The following is an 18,647-nucleotide window of genomic DNA, read 5'->3' as shown; positions in this document are numbered from 1 at the left end:
CGGGTGGCCTTGCGCACATATTTTCTGTCCACCTACTGTGGGGGGCTGTGCCCTCTGATGTCCTCACGAACTATCAAGCTTCACACTTGCTGGTTCTAAATAAGTGGTGGTACGGTGACAGGGAAAACCCGGCATATGCAGTTGAGTGGCAGATTACGGGGCCCCATTCCATACATACGATAGTATATTCGGCACCGCTGCGGGGGTCGCTGCCATCGGTCACGCGGGTGGTATTTCCGATTTGGAGGCAAGCTCTGCGCTGCATGGGGAGGTGGAACATTTTGAACCTTGAGACCACCCCTCTGGGATAACGGGCGTCTGCCTCAGTTAGCGACCTTACGGGGCTTCCGGGGTTGGGACGCAATAGGTATATCGGTCCTTGGAGATGTCATGAGGGGCCAGACGCTCAAATCTTTTCAGGACCTGTAGAAGTAATATTCCATGCCTCAATCCCAGTTTTACCGGCTACCTGCAATTTAGGCATGCCCTATCCCCTAGCTTAGAGGGCCTGGAGTTACTACCGGAATTTAGCCCCTTACAGGCGAAGGACTTCATGGAAGATCTCACTGACCGGAAGATCTCTCGAATTTACCAATCCCTGGTCACTCATTGCTCCCCCACACTACAGAGGCTTCAGAGTGCTTGGGAGGAAGATGTGGGCGCATTGGAGAAGGAGGATTGGACTGAGGCCTTAGCAGCCCCGCGGGGGCGGCAATAGCGATGCGCCTTTGGCTGGTGCAGTTCAAGTACCTACATAGGGTCTACTTCACCAGGGTGCGTTTGTGGAAAGCAGGGCGGATCGCCTCCTCCATGTGCCTTCGCTGTAATCTGGAGGAGGGCACATTTATTCATACGGTCTGGAGCTGTCCGTCTCTTAGTCGCTTTTGGAGTGCGGTATATTCTTGCTTCTCGGAAGTTCTGGGATGGGAGCTCCCCCGCACGCCGCAGCTGGCCCTATTGCGTGTTATGGAGGAGGTAGTGGGTAATATCTATAAACGGCACCTCCTACAATTGGGCTTTACACTGGCGAAAATAGATATTGCCAGGGCTTGGAAGGCACCTACGGCCCCATTGGTGGCCGCATGGAAGAATGGGCTGGGCTGTTTAATGGGGCTAGAACAACCCATTTTCATTGCTAGGGGGTGCCCACGCAAACACTACATAATTTGAAAGCGGTGGGAAGACTATCGGGGTCTGATGTTGGACCCGCCACCGGTGGTAGAGGCACATTTGCCGGAATGATACACATGCACACTATTAGACGATGGGGGCGGGTTGTGGGAGGGATTTATTTATTTATTTATTTGCAGGTTTGTATAGCGCTAGGAATAGACTCCCGCAGGAGTATCTCCGTGCTTAGGACAGCCGGCAAGCAAGTATCAGAGCAGTCACATTGAAATTATAAAACCATCTGAAACAGTTACCTAATTTTTAAACAAAGGATAGGCAACAACTAATTTTGGCTAAACAAAAAAGTTTTCAATTGTTTCCTAAAAAGAAGATGGTCGGGACATTGTCTCAGTAAAAGTGGAAGCGCATTCCACAAAATAGGACCCGCCACAGACAGGGCCTTACCGCCAAATCTAGATCTACTGATCTTGGGTACACTCAGCAGCCGCTGTTCACTAGACCTAAGAGTGCGGGTAGGAACATATGGTACAAATTTTTTGGCCAAATAGTCCGGTCCTAGATCATGTAGACCTTTATGTGTAGTACAACAGGTCTTAAACTTTACTCGTTGTCGTATGGACAACCAGTGCAGTTTATTCAGCAGAGGTTTAGATGGAAATCTAGGGGGGGGCATTGAGGACCAGCCTGGCTGCTGTGTTCTGCACTACTTGCAAACGGTCTAGTACCTCTTCATTTGCACCTGCAAGAAGACCATTACAATAATCAAGATGGCTGATTACTAAAGCCTGAACCAAAGTTCTTCTGAAGGAGTCCGGGAGGAAAGGGAATATCCTACGAAGGAGACCTATCATATGAAAACAAGATCCCACTATGCTGTTACCATGTTGTTTCATAGTCAACTCCGGTTCCAACCATACCCCCCGGTTCTTGATTATTAGCTTAGGTTCGGGAACTGGGCCTAAGTCCAGTGGCCACCAATCAGGGGACCATTGGACCCTAGCTTCACCGAAAAGCATCACCTCAGTCTTGCCAACATTACATTGAAGAAAGTTGGAAGGCATCCACCGAGATACTGCTTTCATCCCCTCGGAGAAAGATTGTATAACCTCCGGAGTTAGTAGTTTGAAGGGAAAAAGCAGCTGTGTATCGTCAGCGTAGGACACTGGACAGAAACCAAAGGCTCTTGTTATATCTGCCAAGGGGGCCACATAGGTGTTAAAAAGAGTCGGGCTCAAACAAGATCCCTGAGGAACCCCCTTGGTGATCTTAACCTCTTCCGACCTGAACTCACCCATGGTGACACATTGGGTGCGGTCGGAGAGAAAGCTCTTTATCCAGTCCAGTGCCTTGCCGCCGATTCCATTCACAGTCAGTCGTTCGATCAAGATGTTATGTGAGATGGTATCGAACGCTACCGATAAATCCAGCAGCACCAGGACAACGGAGTAACCACTGTCCTGGTACATGCGGAGATCATCCGTTATCGACAGCAGGGCCATTTCAGTGCTGTATTTTGGCCTGAAACCCGACTGTGGGTGATCAAGGCTCCCCGATTTTTCCGGAAAGTTGCACAGATGTTTATTTGTATGCTTTTTGATGATTTTCCCCAGAAAAGGCCTAAGATTAGACATGTTGGTCCAAGGGGAGGAGGTGTTCTTCCTAATCGGTCTGACTAGGGTCTTTTTCCATTCCCGTGGGACACTCCCTGTTGTTAATGAGAGATTCACCAGGCTCTGAATATCAGGACCAAGTGTTCTCCCTAAAGTTCCCATTAATATGGCTGGTAGTAAATCAGACGGGCTCCCACTTTTAATGTTATTGAGCAGCTTCTCAACCTCTGGCAAAGAGATCTCCGGAAAATTATAGAAGGTGTTGGAGTTAGTGGACACAGTTTGCACCGGTATGTGATCATCCTGGCTAGTCATGGCTGGGATAAGTGCCTCTATCTTTTCATAGATAGCATCAATTTTTTCGGTAAAGAAACTCGAAATGTTGTCGCAAAGATGTTGGGATGCCATATCCGCACTTTCGCATGCCACAGGTTTTAAAAAGGCATTTACAACCTGGAAGAGTACTTTCGAATCATTGCCCGCTGCCTCTAATTGCGAGGTAACATGGTTCTTAAGTGCAGATCGGATGGCTTTATGATAGATGTTTATTGCCTTCTGATGATTGATTTTGTCTTCCTCCAAGTGCGACTTTCTCCATACCTTCTCAGTTTTCCTAGCCATGCGCTTAAAGCTTCGCAGTTCTTCAGAAAACCAAACCTCCTGTTTCCTAGCAAGACACTTTTTAAATGTTTTTAGCGGGACAATCTGCTCCACCGCAGTGTCAGTGGCTGAGTCCAGTTTTGAAAGTGCAGTATTAATATCATCAGTAACCAGAATATGTGGGGGAACATAAGCCTTTTTAAAATTTTCATCAGTAATTTTATGCCATTGTCTTCGTTTAACCGGAATTTGTACAGGGAGATTGGAACATGTACCCATCTCCGGCATCAAGAACTCAAGCACAAAATGATCTGTCCAATTATACTGTTTAGGCGTATAGCATTCAATACCAGATAAATTGGAGAGAATCAAGTCTAAAGTGTGACCTGCCAGATGCGTAGGTCCACTATTACGCTGTTTCAGTCCTATTAAAGATAAGTCAGTCAAGAAGGATTGAGCCTCACTATTATTTTCCATCTCACTATGGATGTTAAAATCACCAAGCAACAGAAAATCTTTATCTGGGCAGACATACGGGGCGAGTGCTTCCACTAACTGTTTAGAGGCACCTTTTGTGGGGCCTGGAGGGCGATAAACCAAAGCTCCCTTTCTACTGTGTTTGGCTGACAAACCAATCTTAAAACCCATCATTTCAAAGGCGGGATTACACCATTGGTCTACAACCGAAACCGAGATGTTGTCTTAGTGAACAATTGCTATTCCCCCACCGGCTTTCTTGGGTCTGTCCAGTCTGATGATTTTATAACCTTCCGGGATGCCAAGGGTAATGGCCGGGATGGAATGGGGTTTAAGCCACGTCTCCGTGAGGAAACACAGATCGGCTTTATGTGTAGAAATGAGGTCCCAGACCTCAATATAATGTTTTGCTAAAGACCTTATATTACATAACAGGTTCTTCCCATCCTGAATTATTGCAGTAGGTTTGTATGTTATGTGTTGTTGGGGGCATACATTTTTTACAATTTGAAAATGGTGTTGACATAGCCTGCACGAAAACGGCCCTTCAGGAGACAATGGTGTTTTTCCATACATAATGTAAGTGGGTTACTTCTTAAGCGCATCAGAGCCTGTGAGGAATAGCTCAACCTGGGTACCTTAGGTCCAGATGATGTAACTGCCATGGCCCCTAGTCCCGTCCGGTTGCGGGCGGGCGCAGACGGGCTTCTCTCTGGCGCGTCTCAGGCGCTTCGCTGCGCGCGACCGCTGCGCGCTCACTGCGACGAGGGGGCTAAATACCCCTCTGCGTGCTGCAGCTAGAGCGCTAACCGCTCGATGTGGGCGGAAGTGACCTGGCTCTGCCTGTCCCGCCCTCCGCTCAACGGCACTGGTTGCCGAGTCGGACCGGGGCGGGCAGGTCGTGTGATCGAGCCCAGGCTTCTCAAGTGTTTAATTTAACAGTGCGCCTAAACGCCCCTGACCTTCAGAGCAAGTAAAGTAAATAAAGTAAATGATAAACAAACGGCGCAAATTAAAATTCGATTTCAACAGTTACTGTCATAGAAGTTAAAATGCTAAGTCCAGCAGCTTGCAATACACACTGCCACCGTCTTCCCTACCGCAATTCGCCGCCTGCTCCTCACTGCCTAAATACCCCTCTGCGTGCTGCAGCTAGAGCGCTAACCGCTCGATGTGGGCGGAAGTGACCTGGCTCTGCCTGTCCCGCCCTTCGCTCAACGGCACTGGTTGCCGAGTCGGACCGGGGCAGGCAGGTCTTGTGGGGCTAGCATTTCCTGCTGTGTTATTGAGTGGTGAACAGGTTTATGTGGAATTGGCGTGATCTGGGGGTGGGGGGAGTTGTTACTATGTGTTTGGTTATAAAATGCAAAAGTTAAAGTCATTATCACAGTATGGTTGAATTGCCCAGTTGTCCCTGGGTGATTCCGGGAATTGTTTCCATGCCCTGCCATAGCGTTTGGTAGGTTGCAAGGCTTTTTGTAAGACTACATATTTTTATTTGTACAGACAATTTCACTAAAACATTATCTATCCAGCACACAGGGAAAGGTTCTTAATCGTAGCCAGGTCCTGGGATGAAAAAATAAGGTCCAAAATATGGCCGTCCTGGTGAGTTGGTCTCGGCACCGATTGTTGCAGGCCCAATTTATCACATGAACCGAGAAGATCTCTCAGTGCAGGTTCAGGCTCGCCAGAAGACCATAAATTTAAATCACCCAAAATGAGGAACCTTGAATGGGCCAAAGTCATGCTACCAAAAATGCTAATAAAGGATTGAAGGTAAGGGTTTGATGGACTGGGAGGACGGTAGCACAGTATGCCTGAAAATACATGACCTTTACAGTTTTTAAAAGAAAAACCCAGAAGCTCAGGGCCAGCAATTTCATCTAGGCTAAGAAGGGCAAAGTCTAATTTTCCTTTATAGATTAGGCCCACTCTGCCTCCCTTTTTCTGCTCATGTGGTTTATGAAACATCACTGTACCCTAGTGAGCAAACTAAACCTAGGTCGACGTCTGAGTCTGTGGTCGTTCAAGTCCTTGTCATAAACAGAACACCAGGTCTCTAAAATCCTTCCACTGTAAATTAAAAGTTAAAAATGTTTTTCTCTAAAAACTTTGTTTTAGCACCGTGTTTTACAATTAACAACCGTCAGATTCAATACATTTGGTTCTAGAATGTAGCGTTTAGAAAACTTCGTTATAGCAAGATAATCAAACTAGCCGCAGTTAGTTTAGCATTAGTAATTTTAAACTGCGGGTGACAACAAATTAACACACAATTCCTCAAGTTACTTGCCTGTCCATGCCTGCATTGCAAATACTAAAGTCTGCACTCCTCCTAATGAGGAGGACTAGACTGCTAACCAAAATGGAAGTCGATGGTGGTCCGCTCTAACAGGCGGAAATGCACCACAATACTCTGGCGTTTTGTTCAGTGAGGAGTTTTCACTATAAACAAAAGCTCGGAAATCCTGTGTTTTGGACTGGTGGTGCTGCGGGGGACCCGTGGTGAGCCTCCCCGCCTGAAAGAACATATTTGCTGGTGAGTCCTGGGCCCCTCACACAGGTCGAGCAGTCTCTGTGGCCTGCTTGGTCTATAAACTTTTAGCAAAGTGGGCCTAAATGGACAAACATTGAGGCTGGTGCCGTTAAGACATTGCCGAGCGCTGGACTTTAAGATGGCAACCACTGGGAGAAACTGGATTGGGCCATGCTAATTAGCATGCTGAGAGGGGGGACATTCAGGCACTGATTTGGATGTTGGCCACAAACACTTCTAGTGTGTCCTTCCTCCTGTTGGAACTCTGCTTGGTCTGAGCGCCCACTGTTTTGAGCCCTCTGGGACTGCCTCCCTAGTGATGACTCAGCTTGACACAGATCCAGACATGCTGTCTAGAAGTTTAAGAGGGGCCTGTGCCACAGACCTACCATGGTGCTTGCCGGAAATAAATGTAAAGGCCACTTAAAGATTTACTCCAGCAGAATCTCAATTAAAAAAAATTCTTATGCTTCCCATTGCCAAACCAGACAACCTGATACAGACTTCAATGGGACCACTATCTGGGCACTTGTTTAACAGGAACACTACCCCTCTATTCAAGTAATTTTTACAGTAATTTCGGCTGAGATTAGAAATACCATATTTAAATTGTTTGTTGCCGAGACCCAAGATGACTGTAATTTAGGGACAGTCTATCTTCTATTTATAGGCAGTCCAAGCTCTGGTTAACTTTTTTCAAGTTAATTTTACAGACTTTACTATTGGGCGATCGTTGTACATTTACACACCTGACCTTCCTCCAGAAGCCCACCACACATTAGTGTTTTGAAAGACTACCTCCAGCTCACTTATTTATCTTCATGACACAATTGATCATAACCACCTAGAATGAATATGCGTAAATATCGCTGCAAAGATGAAATGGCTTCTGTATGAACTTGCACTACTAAATATGGACATGGGCCTTCTATAGAAGACCCACCTGCTTCCCACTGATTAAGCTCGCCTCAGGTCGAACACCTTCCCCTCCCATTTCTTTTCTTCATCCAGAAGAAAGACAGCAGGGGTGGTAATTCTTATTTAAGGAGGATATTGTTCAAAGTTAAAGACCACTGGAAGACAATGAAGGGGAGATAGGTGGGAGTGTGGGGTACCAATAGAAACAAATCCCTCTCACTTGTGTCACTTTACAGATTGAACCAAGGCCAGGAGAAATTCTTTTTCTGAGGACTAGACCTCACATTGGAATGGGCAAAATGCCTCATCATGGTGGGAGGACGCCTGAACCTGTTCATGAACAAAGAATTTGATCAAATGCAATATAATTATGGAGGGATGGCTGTCCTCACGGGTCTACGGAAAACCCATCTTGATGGTCCAGCTTTAGTAGAGATATAGGCTTCCCATCCCATTTTTAGTCCACCTATAAAAGTTATGCACAAACTGATCATATGCTCTTAGAAAAGAGACTACTCCTGAGGTCCAGGATGTCCACTAGGAACCATTAATTATTTCTGATCATGAGCCACTGGAATTGCCCACATCCCTGGGCATAGAAGGGGTACTTGACCTCATGGTAAAGCTTTGGTGAAGAACCCTATTGTAATTAGTAATATGAGCAAAGCTTTTAAGGAATACATATCACATAAGGAGTACAGGGAAGTGAATGCCAGCTCATTTTGGTGCCAGGCTGAAATAGGCACTATCTCTTCGGTTGATATAGCTAACAGACGTTGAGGAATCGCAAAACGCACACAATCCCAGACACTTAGTAGGACGTGGCGAGCCTGTGGGGGCAGCTTTGGCTGCTCAAAACAGATGGAGCAAGTTTCATCTCAAAATAACTTGACATCAATTTTATAAATTAGGTAACAAGTCGCTGTAGGCTTAATGTCATATAGAATAGACATGGTTCATGGTTCCGGGGAGGTGGAAAAAAGCGACTTTTATAAGGAATTAAATGAGGGAAACCCCACAGATCCAGTATGTTGTAAGCCACACTTAGAAAGCGCTACACCTCCTGCTATTTCAGCTGCAGACTGTGAGAACTTAGAAGGTAGAAGGGAAATGTATTTGGGTTCAATTTCAAAAACAAAGCTTGGACCAGTACACTTTCTGCCAAATCGTGGGACAAGAACTTAGAGACACACTGGGCAGCTCTGTTCTGCCTGGCTATTGGCCTATGGATACTGGACCCAATGAGGGTGTAATTCCTCACTGAAGGAGACCAAGAGCTCAGTAACTGCAGAAGACAGTTGAAAGATTTTACCCCTGCAGAAGTAATGGTCAACTCCAAATCTTCTGCTGCGTTTCATGTCACTGTAGTGGGCAAAGAGACTTCTTTAAAAGGTTTTACAGAGAAACATGGGATGTTCTTCTGCATTCTGCAAATCAGTTTTGAGCATCTGAGTTAAAAGGGTGAAGGAGGTTATCAACCTGCGAATCATCATGTTTGAGCATGGCATTAACATTAGAGCCGGAACCACATATTTCTTACATCCAGACGGGTACCTGGGTCAAGAGAAGGTGCTATGCCAAGAGTGCACCCTCAAAACATGCCTTAATATTTTAATTTGCAACTCGGATGATTTTTGTTGACTTTGAAGCTGTTGCAGAGGATGGCATCTCAGCTAGCACTGGGGTGGTGCCTTGGCAAGCTTTGATTTCTTAGGCGCCAGAGCCCGTGGAAGCACAGACTGGAGTAACTGGAGTGGGCTCACCTTTGGGGACTGGCCAACAAAGCATTGTAGCCATCCTGAATAAATTCAGAGAGGACAGACATCGAAGTCGGAAATTCACATACATAAACTTGGAAACACTTGCATGCTTACAAGTGGAAAGTTTATAAACCAGTTTATAGGGTAACGAAAAAAGAATGATAAAATAAATCTATATGTGCAGCTGGCAGTAAAATAAAAGTAACCTTCAAAGATAAAGTATTTATAATCATTAAAATAAAGGTGGACATATGTACTCAAAGAATTTAGTGATGAACGCTCAAATATCATATTTCAATGGAAGAGGCAAAGCAGGCATGTCAGAATGAAAAATTGGGAATAGAAGGAAGACAGAAACAAGTCTGGATTTAGAATACTTAATCAATCTTTGATCACATATACAAATTATATTGATGCCTGTCCTGAAAAGCCTTTCAAAGTTTGTGAACTGAAAAACCAGAAATAGCAGCAGTGTGATGTTCTATGAGTTTTAGAAAATTCTTAATGGTCTAAAGCATTCAAAAGGAAAATCACTACAATTTCATTTGAAAACACAGGTTCTACAACAAATTTCTGCCTGCAGTAAGAGTGTGCAGGTAATTCTGGTAAAAACAATGCCTTCTAGTGTTACAAAAATACTGTATTTATCAAATTTTCTTCACATGACTGTAGGAAAGTGCCCCTTTTTGACATGGTCACCCGTGCATTTTGCTCACTGGTACTTGTGTTCTTCAGTGAAAGTGCACTGGGACCCTGCTAAACAGGACCCAGTGTCAGTGTTTTTTCCCTAAAAACTGTACATGTGTTCCATTGTAACCTAATTGGCAAGGAGTTTAGCACCCTTGTAAGTCTCTGGTTAATGCCACCTATGATATAGGTGCTAAAGAAGGTCCCTATGGCCTGTAGCATGTATTATGTCACCCAAACGGACCCACACAAAAACTGCATGCAAGGTGCCATTGCATGATGTGTGAAAGGGTGCAAACCCTTCTAAAAACATGACATTGCCCACTCCCTGTGAGCAATGGCAAAGTACACTACATATACTATTTGTAAGTGAATCCTAGAGCCTTGAGAGCCGTAAGTCAGGATGCATTATAATACATATGAGGGCATATCTGCATAAGCAGATATGCCCTGTGATGCCCAGTTCCATTATTAGGGCATTACAAGTGATCAGGCAGCCATGTTAAAGGCATGTACAAGGGATTGATCATTACGAGTTACCATGCTATATAACGACTGCACTGAAAATAATGGTATTTGGTATCAAACACCTCGTCTCAATAAATCTATCCTGATGCCTGTGTCAGATTTATTCTGATATGCACCTAGGGGGCACCTTAGAGGTGTCCCCTGAAAACCTACTAGTCGTTTAGTGAGCTGGTTGACTGGTATCATCCAGCCTGCCACCACAGACAAGTTTCTGACCCCCTGTAGGTGAAGGCCCACGCTCTTAGAGGCCACAAACAATGCCTGCTCCAGAGGAAGGTGCTCGCACCTCCTCCAGCAGGATAGCGCGTTATTTGCCATATCAAAGCATCTGCCCCCTTTGATATGTGACCCTGGCTTACCCAAGTCCTGGGGAGTGCCACCCACTTCCCTGAGGCCCATTTGGCACCTGAGCGGGTGGGAAATTAGATAGTCAGAAGGTGTGTCACACTTACAGGCTAGGCACAACCCTAAGGTGGGCCACCTGAGGTGCACTGTCGAAGAAGGGTTTCACCATCTTGGTTTTGATGAAACTAGGAAATCTGGGTAGGGATTATGCACACTCTCCACAGGGAGTGGTGATATAGGGGGTGTAGTTGCCCCAGGGGTAAGTAGCCCATTGGCCACTTCCCTACACTCCCCTAAATGCCCCTAAATTCAGTATTTAGGAGTCCCCTTACACCAGGAACTCCTATTTGTCTACCTGGGAAGAAAGAAGGACAAAATACAGCAGTCACCACAAGAACTGAGGACTTACCCTAAACTTGGTGCCAAACACACAAGAGCACAACAGAAGGGAAACGATGCAGAGCAGATCCCCTCCTGGAACGTCTGGAAACCTGTTGCCAGCAATGACTGGCTTGACACTGAACCTTTCCTTTCTCAGGATGGTGATGAAGGGAGATTGCAGTCCCCTGGTGACTCTGATGATGATGATGATGATGATGATGATGTGGATACCGGCAGACGGTACCACCCAACTTCTAACCTTAAAGGGCAGAAAATAGATGATCAGGACCAATACACAAAAGCAGCCATGTATATGTTGGATCCTGGGAACATTTATCACCCCAGATCCTCAGTTTAGATTCTGGCTGACTGGGTTGCACAAATGATGCCACCTCAATCGGGAAACCCTTAGATCAAGAGTTCAGCGCTAGAATGAAAGCTGAAGGCATCCAACCAACCATCTAAGATTGACAGTAAAGTGGCTATGTTCCTAGCAAAATTTGTAAAAGTTCCTAAGAAGGCTATTGGCATACTCTGTCGGGCTGCCAGAATATACTTCTAAATGTGACAGCTCCACTTCTTAGAAAGATAGCTTATCTCACCATAGATCCTGTCAGGTTGAGCTTAACATGCTGTCATGCTATTGGGCAATGCGAACTGCACCATCTAAAGGGAGAGGTTTAGGTTCTTGCTCATTAAGGTACACCAGAAACTGGGTGACTTCGCCATGTCTGAGGCTAACCAGGTAGCAGAAGGTGGCCTGTTCATTGACACGTTCCTAAGGGAGCAAAGCAAATATGTGTTTATCTTCAATTCCTCAGACAAGGCACAGTCCTACATAAAGAACATTTTTGGCCAAAAGAGTTTGGAGGGGCTAGCCAAGGACGAAAGCACTCAGATGACTGCTTCTTAACCCAAGGCTTTTAAAGGGGTCTACCACACCTCCAGGAACAATGGTAGGACCTACTTGCCTTCAGAAGACTCCTCAAGACCTGGCTCTTCGAGCAGTAGCGGCACCCCCTCCCCTGAGCGCCTTGAGACCATCACAGGTGAGTAGCGCGCTTTACAAGTACTCTGATTGATTGATTGATAGGAGAATAACCTATACCGAGGTGCCTTACCGTCTCGAGGAGCGAACAGGGGACATGGTTTCAGAGCCTCCTTTATAGGCAGCAACACTGCAGGCAGTTGTTACTCCGGTAAGTCTCATCACTTCTTCCCCCAAACCATCACAATATTTCAGTTGAAACTCTATGGCAGACTAAACTAATGGCAGAAGTCGAAGTCCATCATATTTTCTGAAGAAAACTCCGGAGTTCTAGATGAAGTGGTAGTGGCACTACAATTAAAAAGACCTGTCATTTAGACAGTATCTCACCCGAGGTTTCATCAGCAACATTTTCTTAGTCCAGAGGTAGGGCAATGGCTTCCACCCAGTAATCAGTCCAAAAGAATTCAATGAGTGGGTGATCTTAAGACATTTCAAAATGGAAGGAATTCATCTACTCAAAGATATTCTCAGAAAGGAATATTAAATGGTGCAGTTGGACTTGACAGATGCATACCAGGCATACTAATTTTCCAACCACATCCCACATTCCTGCAGTTCCAGTGGAGATAGAAGCCGTACTAGTTCACAACGGTACCTTTCAACATCAGCACAGTGGTGTTCCACAAAAGTCCTGAGACCCGTAATAGAATTTCTCCAGGAAAGAGGCGTGAGATTGATTTTTTATCTACATGACATTCTCATCATGGATTAATGTCCTTAAGGGTTGTTGGAAAATCTTTGACGGTTCTCTGTTACAAGACCTGGGTTTCATGATCAATTAAGAGAAATCTGAGCTCATTTCTACACAGTCAATTCAGTTTCTAGGTTTTGTAGGGGATCTGACAGGAGTGATTGTCAGATTACTCAAACTAAAAAATGATGACCATCAGGAAAAAACTATGGCAAGCCCTGTCAGATCCAGGATATGTTTGTGACAGTTGGCTTGCTTGGTGGGACTCTTTACTTCATCCATCCAGGCCATATTTCTAGGACCGCAGCACTCTCAGGCATTGCAACGCCTGAAGGCTGCACATCTCAGAAGATGATTGACCTATTCAGAATCAATGGGGCTAGTATACAATGACAAAGAAGAAATATACTGGTGGCTTCAGCACATGCAAAATGGGATAGCAAGGCATCTTTGGTTCGACAGTAGACCTGATCATCAAATCCGATGCCAGAAGGTCACGCTGTGGATACTTGTTTACAGGCAGAGAATGATCAGAAGAGGAACTAGGATTAGATATAAACTGCATGGAACTTCTGGTGGTATCTTTTCCCCTCAAATGTTGGATGAAAGACAAAGAGAAACATTGTGTACTACTCAAGAAGGACACCATTACAGAGGTGTGCTATACGAATTACAGAAGGGGAACTAGTACCTGATTCCTAGTGGAAATCATCAAGGACTTTTGGAACCCTTTTGACTGGACAGCCAGGTGGCGGTGATGGCAGAATTCCTACAGGGACATCAGAACACAACTGCAGATTGGCAATCACGTCACTTTCAGGATGCCAACTCTTGGAAGTTACATTTAGGAGTGTTTCAAGCACCTAATGGCCCTTGTCACAAAGACCTGCTTGCCACCAGACTGGTCCATCAGCTTTTGGCATATTACAGCTGGAAACTGGAGACAGAAGCAGCAGCAACTAATGTTTTCCTTCAAGTGTGGAAACCAGCGATCAACTATGCCTACCCCCTACTCGCCATGCTTGCGCAGGTGGCAGTCCAACTAACAAGACAAAAGGTATACTTGATTCTGAGAAACAAGATCTAGTAGTCGCAACTATGTCTCTTAGTTCTGATCAATCTTCTTGGGCTTCACCATCTCCCTTACTTTCGGAACACCCTGGAAGAGTCATTTTAGTTTATGGCATGGAGGATTAGAGGGAATGTTGGACAGTTCTGGGCCTTTTAAACATGCTCAAGACCTCATCAAGAAAGTTTGGTCAGACAGCAAGGTTAAGCAATACAAAGCTACTTGGATGAGATGGATATGTAGCTGTGTTGAATGGGGATTGCATGGAGTCAAATCTGGTCTACATTTTATATTTTAGATCACACATTATCACATAAGGCCAATATTAAAAGTTAGTAAATAGTTTTTGGCCAGTCATTTCATCAGGCCACGTGTGCAAAGATGGCGTGACTGAGGGGGAACATCTCTTAGTATGAATGTTACTCAGAGGGATGGAACTACCACTATTCCGGATACTAAAATACTCTCATCTGTGGAATGTCAACCAAGTGTTGAACTTGTTTCTCTTTTTGGCAAAGTAGTAAGTATCTGTCCAGAACATTTATTGGGTGTGAGAAATTGGGTTGTTGGTGGACTGAGGTGTGATATGTGGTCACGCAACAGCCACAGTCCCTTGCAGGGTGAACCACAAAAAGTCACAACATGAACGTGCTTAACCATGGGTAGATTGGGACAAAAAGCTGCCAGGCTTAACTGACAAGCAATGTGTAAAGTATTTATTCAGCACACCAACAGTAATAAAGCGAAAAACAACACAAGAAAAATCCCAGACCAATTTAGAAACAACAGAGGGTATTTGTATAAAAATTTTAACACCAAAATTACAAAAATATGATTAGGAGAACCGGATTTATGAATTTTAAAAGTTTTTTTGTAAAAATGACCGCCTATCAGATGAAAGTGTCAACCGCGGCCATTTAGTTGTGCGAGATCGGGTCAAAGACTAAAAGAATATGGCAGGCGGCGATGGAGCAAGGTTCAGATACAAGCGAATTGGGCCTGGTTAGTGCTTACCTTGAGACTTAGAAGAAATTTTGGGAAAAACGTTCTGAGAAGGTAATGTTCAAACAGACATGGCAGCAGGAAGTGTCCGAGGAGGGAGCCTTGGCTCAACGCTGCGGTTAAGATTTCAATGCTCAGACTTAGCCTCTTTTTTGAAGTTAAAACTCTCCAGCAGGACGAGGCATGAGGCTATAGCTGAAGACAGTTTAATGTGGTCCATTAACTCTTTGGCGAAGTACAGCTGAACAGGATTTTCTGCTGCAGAGAAGAACGTAGCAGAAGAAGCCACAAAGTCAATCCAACCGGCGATGCACCTCAGACGGATAGGCGAGCTGGTTGGTTCTGGTCTTCCTCTGGTTCTCAGAGAAGTTTTTGGCCAAACATTTTCTAAGTCCTCAGTTTTGGAATTTGACCATCTGGGCCAGGACTTGTGGGACATTCCTTTGGGGGTTCGGGATTCACTCTGGTGCGGGTTCAGGAAGGTGGGAGCCTTTTGTGTCCCTGTGACTCTGTATAGGAAGCCAGCAAACTAGTCCTCAGAGTCACTCTGGTAGTCTTGGGTTCAGGTAAAGATGCAGGGCTCAATAGCAGTGCTGGCCTCTGAGGGTTCAAGACAGGCTTCTGGCAGCAAAGCAGTCCTTCCAGGTACAACAAGGCAGTCTTGCGGAGTGTACAGCAGGCAGTCCTCTGAGAGTTCTACTGCAGGGCCAGAAGTGAACTGAAGAGTTGGTGTCCGAGATCCTATTTCTATACCCTGGTGCCCTCCTTCTAGCAATTGGGAGAAGCTTCTAGACAGTGGCTTTGAAGTGCATGGAATTTCCTGACTTCCTTGCCCCGGCTCCAAACTTGCTGGAGTGATAATTCGGAAGTGATAGGTCCTGTGTGTGAAGTCAGAGGACTTCCTATATGGTTGCGAGTAGGGCTGTGCTCAGCCCGCCCCCATCCTGCCAGCAGATGGCTCATTCATGCACACCTAATCCCTCTATTGTGTGACTGTTTCGGAGGAATTAACAAAGTCTAATGGTCAGTTACACCAACTCATGCAGGCTGCAAGCAGATTAAGAGCAAAACACACAAATAATATATACTTTCTAAAAGGGGCATTTGCAAAACTGCAATACAAAAAACATGACTTTACCATTAATTAGGGTTTTTCATTACAATTCCACAGACACAAAACATGACATAGCTACCGACTCCAAATTGGAAATTACAGCTTATAAAATGTAATCAGTAATCTCCAATGTTTTCCTTTGAGCGGGGTATGCCTTAAAGTAGTGAAAAACTAATGTAGGTGTTTTTCACTACTAGGACATGTAAAACGTAAAAGTGCATGTCCTACCTTTTAATTACAATGCACTCTGCCCAATGGGCTACAAAGGCCTACCTTACGATTAACTTATATGTAATAAAAGGGGAGTTTAAGGCTTAGTAAGGGGGTTTTCTTGCCACTTCGTAATGGCAGTTTAAAACTGCAGTCAGGTTGCAGTGGTAGGCTCAGGACATGTTTTAATAGTTACTTAAGCGGGTGGCACAATAGGTGCTGCAGGCCCAATGGTAGCATTTAATTTACAGGCCCAGGGTATATGGTATATCACTCTACAAGGGTCTTAAAGGTAAATTAAATATGGCAATTGGGTATGAGACAAAGCAATCATGTTTGAGGGGATAGAGTACAAGCACTTAAGCACTGGTTAGCAGTGGTAAAGTGCACATGATCCTAAGGCCTAAAAGAAATCCAGCAAAATGGAGGAAGAGAGACAAAAGGTTTTGGGGAAGGCCCAGGGAAGGCTGACAGGTCTAACACTGGATAAGTTAATGATGATTTGTTTAATTCTGGCAAGAGTGTTGGGCGAGAGAAGCTTAGAACTTTCAGAAAGAATGTTCACCGCACATGGAGTCTCATTCTCAGTTTCTAGAAGGGCAAAGCTTAATACCAGAGTATTTTCTTACCCAGAATTTAAGGAATCTTCTAAATTGTGTGTGATGAAATGCATTAAGGGTAACAAAGCCATGATGGAAGCCCTCAGGCCTCCAAGAGTTATTAAATGTGTCACTGCTACAAAAAAAGCCTTTCAACCCTTTGTTCTACCCCACCATAACCAGATTGGTTAGATGGGTAATGCAGAAAGCGGGGTAGATGCATGTAAGTTGGTGCACGTTCATCTATGGGTTCTTGGTTGGAGGACATCATGAACAAGGCAGACTGGCTATCTGATTTTATTTTCAAAAAATACTAATTAAACTAGTAGTACACGTGGGTTCATTACTAATACTTAAGCTTTAAAGTAGCACAATCCTAGCCTTCCAGTCATTGAATATAACATTTCCTTGCTAATAAAAAGGAAGGTTTTCAATTCTATTAAAGAGAAGGAGGCAAGGATTATTCCAACTCACAAATATGATAAGGAAATATCTGTTAGAGGACCCAACCCAATGAAACTTAAGGAGTAGAGATACATTTAGGTATTTTCTAAGAGAATTGTATCTTAAGGGTTGAAATGTTTTTTCTAAACGTACTTTCAGGTAGTAGGTGCTATGCTGTAAGGTTTATTTGAGTCGTTTTTTTAGGTAAGGATCAGATGCAAGAATAAGTTCACAGGAATCAGAAAAGCAGTGTTCCCAGGAGGAAAGAGGACAGGAGTCTAAAAAGGAGGGAATACACACAGAGACATGAAATGCTATTGGTTGTTATGGGTAACTCCTTTACCCATGACTCTTAGGAAATTTAGTGTGTTGTTGCGGCAGACAAGGGCTGCTGTCTTGAAGTGAAGAAAGAGGAATCATAATCTGTGTATCCGCAACATTACCAGAATTGAAAACGTTAAAGTATATCAGCTAGAAACTTTTAAATTCCATTTGTAAAAGCACACAGAGAAATACATTCTATTTCTTCAAAAACATTTTCAAAGTATTTCTGATTAGTAGGGAAAACTTTCATCATGATGGTCATACATTCCTCCAAAAATAATAAAGCACCCCAAAAGAGACATACTCATTAGTAAGTACTTACCCGTAAGCAATCCCCGCAACTGTGCACTTTTTAAACTGCATCACATTACAGGTAAGGGTACCAGTTTTGTCTGAAAAGATGTATTTGACCTAAAGAAATAAACAATTGAGAATAATGAGAACACAATGGCTGTAAATAAGGTTAATAAACCCAATAGAGGGAGAGAAGCCCCATGTACCAAAGGGACAGGGCGTTGCTTAGTCATAGAGGAAGATAAATTCCCTTCAGTAACCAAATAAGATAATTGTTCAACCAATTGTCTCAAATATACCACAAACCATTCGTGTCAATCATACAAAAAAACATATACCTGTATTTGCAATGTCACAAGACAACCACTGAGTAGTAATGGAATGGCTCCTAAATGTTATTAAAAACATTTTGGAGCCATTAAAAAACTGTTCATTATACAGAATTCATAAATCTTCATATTGTAAAAAACATAATTGAACAATGTTATGGATTACATAGACAGCATATTAATTAATCAAGACAGAGATGCAAAAATTCATCAAGTATCAAGAACAAATATTATATCACATATATTAATCCTACAAATGGTACATACACTATATTCATGTATTAAAAACAATAAAAAATGTGCACTGGACCATGCCTCAACACTAGGGATCAGACGCACGGACGCCGAAGGACTGGAAAACACTAAAGTAGTCATCATGGGTGATTTTAATTACCATTGGGAAAAAGTCCCGAAAGAAGGTCAAGCATTCCAGATTGAGGAGGCATTGATATCACTAGATTTGTTCCAACAAGTGAAGGGCCCGACTCACGTCAAGGGTCATACCCTTGACCTGGTCTGGATGACAGTCCCTGCGCAAGGCGCG

At 44.1% G+C, this 18,647-nt stretch overlaps 1 protein-coding gene across 1 annotated transcript in view; it reads right to left on the bottom strand.

Annotated features, from left to right (window-relative positions):
• Positions 1-18,647, bottom strand: part of ATP8A1 (ATPase phospholipid transporting 8A1) — a 780,070-nt gene that overhangs the window by 360,246 nt on the left and 401,177 nt on the right. Inside the window, exon 14 of the mRNA XM_086963885.1 lies at positions 17,803-17,891. Within this exon, the coding sequence (XP_086820011.1) occupies positions 17,803-17,891 (89 nt within the window). The remainder of the gene's footprint in view (positions 1-17,802; positions 17,892-18,647) is intronic.

The sequence above is a fragment of the Lissotriton vulgaris genome, chromosome 3_1 (assembly GCF_964263255.1).
Source record: "Lissotriton vulgaris chromosome 3_1, aLisVul1.2, whole genome shotgun sequence".
Lineage (NCBI taxonomy): Eukaryota > Metazoa > Chordata > Amphibia > Caudata > Salamandridae > Lissotriton > Lissotriton vulgaris.
The sequence above is the reverse complement of the archived record's forward strand: the minus strand, read 5'-3'. Positions and strand labels throughout refer to the sequence as shown.